The following is a 5,868-nucleotide window of genomic DNA, read 5'->3' as shown; positions in this document are numbered from 1 at the left end:
GTTGGGGTGCGCCTGGAGAGCAGGCCTGAGCGCAAACTATACCGACTTGATGTGGCTTCACGTAAAGAGCAGTTAGTTTGAAAAGGCATTCTTCACTTACGACAACCTGCGACAAATCAAGGGATCTATTCCTCATGCCCTGCAAAACCGCCGCAAATAAATGATTGCCGCGAAACATCCGTAGCCGCGCCGCAGAACATTCCAAACGTGGAATGTTTTAATTGGGTCGCGCCGTGCATCCGCAGAGGTTTTTTTTTTTTTCTTTTCCGCAAAGAGGAATGGGTAGAACTGACCAAGGATAGAACGGAAATTAAAAATTCTACACACCCATTTTTAAAAAATGAGCATTTTCAAAAATGTTTTATTAACACGTAGTAGAATTGCAGAGAAATGAAAACCAATGTGGCAAAAGTGGACCGCTGCGAATTCACAGTTTCACATTTTTAGCCTTTGAATGCAGCTGTGGCCTCTTAAAAAAAAAGAGAGATCAGGAAATCCACATGGGCGCTTGTCTCGCGATTGAATGCAGCACGCCGCAACGTCATAAACTAAGCGAGCTCTTTCCCACTGCATGAAAATGAGGCTATTTTGGCCCCCCCCCCAAAAAAAAGCAAGTTGTGCGCAGGCGGCGTGGGCTCTGACGCCGTGCACGTGGTGGCTTTTGAATGTGGAATGCGCGGAAAAAGACAGAAAGGAACGATAAGCAAGACCTTGAGGTCGCTTGACTTTCTTTCAAAGTGCTTTTGGCAAACAAATTTGATGAGACGGGGCCCCGAAGGGGGGCCTTGCAGACGTGCCGTTGCCGTATCGAGGACGGGGGTCCCAGCTGTCATTGATATGGACCAATATTGGTTGTCTGTTGAGGGGTCACTGCTAACCCTCTAACAGCAGCAGCTCGTAAGGGGCCCCGCGCGGGGGATTCCTGACCTTGTTGTCGCCGAGGCGCCCAGGGCGGTTTCCAGCCGCGTCGTTGAAATGGGCCCATGTCAGCCGGCTCTCACGCCTTCCGACGACGGCTCGTCCGGGGCCCGGCGGGGCTTTTTGTTGGATTTACTTTTCATTTTGGAGTCGTTCCTTTTTTTCCTTTTGTGTTTTGGTGGCGCGGCCTCAAACGGAAAGATTGAGCACTTTGGCAAATCTATTGATGCGCCTTTTCAAAGAAAAGCAGTCGGATGAGCAAGAGGAACATTTAAAAAAAAAAAAAAAAGTAAAGCGATGATGGGAGCAGGTGAACACTGGGCGCTTACAAGGCTTAATAGAATTTCCTCGAGTGGACTCTCCCTCCTCGCCCTTCCAACTCGTGCGTCCATTTGCTCGGAGCGCAGATTCAATTTCATCGCTCTTCACTTAATTGGCAGCTGCCGCTCGGAGCTTCCCCAGCTTTCGTTCCCCCGCCCCAAGCAAACTGAGGAGGAGGAGAGTCGGAAAGTCGGGTGGGCAAACCGCAGCACTTCATTTTTATGGATGGACAGTTTGTAAACGCAACGAGTTAGTGGAGAGTAGCCGTCCCCCCCCCCCCGGAGTAGGCCAGCACTCGACGGGGTCTTAAAAAGCAAAGATGACGATCGGCTTTGTTTTGAAATCCTGAGAGCAAAGCATCATGGTGGGCCGACAAATATCTGGCGTCGCTCTCGGCCCGCGTAGGCGGACCGAATTTTCGGAGCGAGCCAAGCAAAGCGCGGCGTGTTATTTCGGGCGCAACCTTTGGCAACGTCTTTCACCGACGACTTCCGCAACCTGGCGCTTTTCCCCCACCGTCCTCGGGGAGTCCTCTTTCCGGTTTCATCCCAGAGGTGATTTGAAGAATAAATAACGCCGCGTCAGTCAACATGACAAAGCTCGAAACAGATCGGATGACTTTTCCACTCGTAGACAAATAGCGTCCCAATGTTTTCACTTTCTTTTCTCTTGTTAAAAAAATCAAATAACGCTGCGATTCTCGAAATTTGGTACTCAGCCTCCCTCTAGTGGCACTGGACAGAATTGCGTCCTGATTTTGGAGCACTTTTGAGTACAATTTTCCTCCATTCGGGTGCGGAGTTCATATTCAAAGTATGCATGATACTACACTAAGGCCCACTCCACGACTAGATTTTAACGTTGCTCATTATGGTGGTACTTGGAGCGTTGAGGATTAAAAAAATCGTTTTTTCTTTTCGATGATAAACCAATTGAGAGAACGTGTTTCCCATTTGGACCCGGGTTGACTTTCGAAGCGTCCTCCGCTCTCGCTACTTAAGTCTGACTTCACCCCACGGCGTCGTTGAATAACGCGGAAGCCGCAGGGGCGACTGTGGCCAGCGTGTGTGATTTCATGCCTCATTAGCTTCTCGTGTCCCCGCACGCACTTCATTGACTTGACGGATTGTTTGTTGTCTCGGACCCGGACCGCATGCGTTAAGCGTGAACTACTTTTTGCCACTTTCGAGCCCTCGCGGGTCCTGTTTGGCTTGGGTTACAACACCGCAGGGAAGTTTGGGGACTTCAGGGCCAAACCTCACCATGATTCGCGATATCATTTTGACAGCTGGCTCTCCATCCGAACCATGCAAAATGCCATAGGCAGGCTAACAATTGGCATCGTTCTTGCCGTGTGGTAATCTTTAACCAACGGATGTTTGATCACACATGTTGGCAGTACTCAAAGGGATCTATTCTTTATCCTCTGCGAAGAATGACGTATGTTACTGCATTTAAGCTCCCGGATAGCCATGGCGAGCCCACCGCAAGGAGCAGTAAAATGTCCATTGAATGACAAAAAAAAAAAAAAAAACTGTGACAAAGACTCTTGATTCATGTACATTCGATATGATGACGTTCTCATCGACAATAAAACGAGACAAGGATTTTGAAGCTTTTATTTGAAGAGCATGCCGTTACATTTTCTTGCGTTAGCTGGCAGTTCATAAATCATTGAACCAGGTTCATGACCTTTTAGTACGGTCCAAGAAGCTCAAAAATTCACATTAAGTACAATGCAGCCTGTTAGTACATATGAGGAGCATTCGGAGCGAGCCGTACATTTCAGCGACTGCGCATCGGGAGCTCCCCTCATTTTTGCATCATCGCTATGACACGACGCTCAAGTGCAAAAAAATCCGCACGTCATCACCTTCACTCCTGTACAAGTCCAACCTCTCCTTTTTTAACAAAATACTGTTCAGAGTTAAGTGTCCGCTCACAGTTTTCCAAACGTTGGGCACTCTTGAAAGTTATCGCATGGGAGGCTTTTTATCACACAATGTGCATGCAATCGTTTTTTTGAGTTTTTTTTTTTCGTTGTTTTTCTCCAATATTTCAGTTTGTACGTTGGTCTTTTCCTTAAAAAAAAAAAAAAAAAAAAAAAACCGCATCTATTTACAGGACGAAATTCGCTACAAAAACAACACAAAACAAAATTGTCCAACAACATCAAGAAGCCCTGAAACGGTGGCCAGGCACTTGTGATGCAAAACACACAAATCGACAAGTACAAGTGCTACAATCGAGCGAGCAACATGAAAATGAGTATGGGAATACCTTCATTTGAATAACAATAACATTTGCTCCTTCAAATATAACCCCCCCCACCCCCTTAGCGCGCTGTTTAAAAAAACAAAACCCAATGAAATAGGTGCATGATTTCCTCTCTGGGCAGAATAATGGACCACGTGGACAGCCGCCGCCATGATTGTTGCGTCGCTCGGAGGTTGGCGATACCCTGAGAAAGAACGCGGAGAGGAGAGCGAGGGCGAAACCCGCCTTGATACTTTGGCGTCGCCATCACGTGTGCGTTAGTGAGCTCGTCGCGATTGCCGTCTGCGTATGTAAATGTGGCGAGGTCGCGCGGAGCACGTAGCAGGCGCTTCGGAGGTACACGTGCTGCTCTCGAAGGGAAGGCCAGAGTGACGGAAAACTGAGTGACTGAATAATGACCAACACGAAGCAAAAAAAAAAAAAAAAAATCGATTTTAACATTAAATCACCTTTAATACTGAATGCTGGAACTTCTGTACAGAGGCGCCGCTGTTTTGGTGAGCAACGTCATTCACACTGCCTGCGTAGGAATAATTATGTCGATGAGCCAATCAAATTCACTGTGGGGTTTTTTTTAGGAGCGGGGGGGATGTCTGTTTGAGTTTATTTGTAGACATGTTGGAGGTCCGAGGGTACCCTCAAGCTGGCTCCCCCACGACTGGGTCTCCGATGTATGTCTCGGCGTTTGGGGACTCTTTCTCGGTGAAGAGGTCCGTTCGGAAAAGAATCCAAACATCCTGCGCTCAGCGTGTCACGCTTGCGAGGTTCCAGACCGCTGCCAGAAGGGACGACGCATCCGCTCGGCGGCCATTTTTCAACGCGACGAGAAGAGGCCAACATGTAAATAACGCCGCTTGGCCCACACTCTTTCACTTTGGGACGACTGCGGTTATTCGTAAAAGGTCGCAAAAGGCAAAACGGGGCTCTGATCCGGATCGGAATGATCGCTGACTGAACCGGTCAAGCTAATTTCCTTCCATGTCCAGACGAGCGAGCGAAAGAAGGCGTTTGTTTGTTTGTCCGCTACACCACCGAGGTGGCGGTGGGTTTGGCGGGGGCGGGCGCCAAACTCTGGGCGACGTCGTCGCGGTTGATCTTGCGCAGCGCCGCGCGCAGCGCGTCCACGCTGGCGCCGTCCTTGCCGGCCCAGTCGGAGAGAAGCGCGCGCACCGGGCGCTGCTCCTGGCGGAAGGCGGCGACGCGCTCCTCCTCGTAGCCCAGCAGGCCGGCCAGGTTGCGCCAGTCGTCCTCGGCGCTGCCGTCGCCCCCCCGGCCGCCGTTGAACAGCAGCTGCTCCACCTTGTCTCTGGTTTGCAGAGGCAGCAGGAGGCCCGGGTCCTCGTCCATGGTGACCACTGCAACGGCAAACGTACGCGAGGTTGGTCGCGGTCGACGGCATGAGACAAAGGCAAATAACTGAGGCTCGCGGCGTGGCTTACCCGTGTGCGTCTGGGTCTGACCCAGCTGCTCCTGCAGACTCTGGCTGTCCACCGAGATGCCGCTGTCGCTGTGCAGTTTCTCGCCCTCAGGCGACGGTGTCTGGTTCTGGTTGGACGCGCAGTTGTTGGCCTGCTGCTTGTTCTGCTTGCAACTGTTCCACCTGCGCGGCGAGCGGACGGGGTAGAGGTCAGCCCTTGGCGGACGCGCAGTTTGACGGAACGCGTCGCTTTTCGTCCGCCGCCCCCGATTTGAAAGGGAACGAGAAGAGCCACTTCAGTTGGCGGCGAGTCAAGTCCGCGGCATTCGCGCCCTCAGTGGGCACATTTTACCAGAGCAAAACCCGGTCCAGGCCCCCCCTTTGCTGATTTTAAGCGCTTCGTCTCACCCGCGATGTCGGCATCGATAGATTCAAGTGATCCATTAAAAAAAAAAAAACAATTGGATACGTTTTGTGTTCCCCTTTGTCTGCGCTCACTTCTTGAAGATGATGAAGGCCACGAGGCCGACCACGACGGCCGCCAGCACTGAGCAGTAGACGGGGATGAGCTTGTGGTTCAGGCTCTTGGAGATGCGCTCGTGGGAGTCACGGTCACGGTCGTCGGCGGCGGCGGTGGTAGCGGCGGCGTCGGTGGCGCCGCCGTCCGTCGGGCCGTCCGACGGCGGGTCGTCGATGGGGAAGTCGACGTAGGTGGGCTCGGTGAAGGCCGTTGGCGACACGACGGGGTACTGATCTGTGAGGGGCAAAGAGCATTTTCCAAGTGCTTCAATTTCATTCGGTTCGATTCATCGGGGCCTGCGGATTTGCGGTCGGAGAGCTCATGGGATCGTGCGGGTGTTGCGATTGTAATCGGCGAGCGTATATGACATCCCTCGTGGGGCGGTCATCCCCGCACCCCCCCCCCCCCCCCCGGG

General features: G+C 51.7%; 1 protein-coding gene across 1 annotated transcript in view; it reads right to left on the bottom strand.

The window, feature by feature from the left end:
* Window positions 1-2,843: 2,843 nt before the first annotated feature.
* Window positions 2,844-5,868, bottom strand: part of ngfrb (nerve growth factor receptor b) — a 14,082-nt gene continuing 11,057 nt past the window's right edge. Inside the window, exons 4-6 of the mRNA XM_019883608.1 lie at window positions 5,432-5,687; window positions 4,956-5,116; window positions 2,844-4,871 (exon numbers count right to left, since the gene is read on the bottom strand). Of these exons, the coding sequence (XP_019739167.1) occupies window positions 4,540-4,871; window positions 4,956-5,116; window positions 5,432-5,687 (749 nt within the window). The 3' untranslated portion in view covers window positions 2,844-4,539. The remainder of the gene's footprint in view (window positions 4,872-4,955; window positions 5,117-5,431; window positions 5,688-5,868) is intronic.

The sequence above is a fragment of the Hippocampus comes genome, unplaced genomic scaffold, assembly GCF_001891065.2.
Source record: "Hippocampus comes isolate QL1 unplaced genomic scaffold, H_comes_QL1_v1.1 scaffold367, whole genome shotgun sequence".
In the NCBI taxonomy this organism is placed as follows: Eukaryota; Metazoa; Chordata; class Actinopteri; order Syngnathiformes; family Syngnathidae; genus Hippocampus; species Hippocampus comes.
Note: the sequence above shows the minus strand (reverse complement) of the source record. Positions and strands in the feature narration are given on the sequence as shown.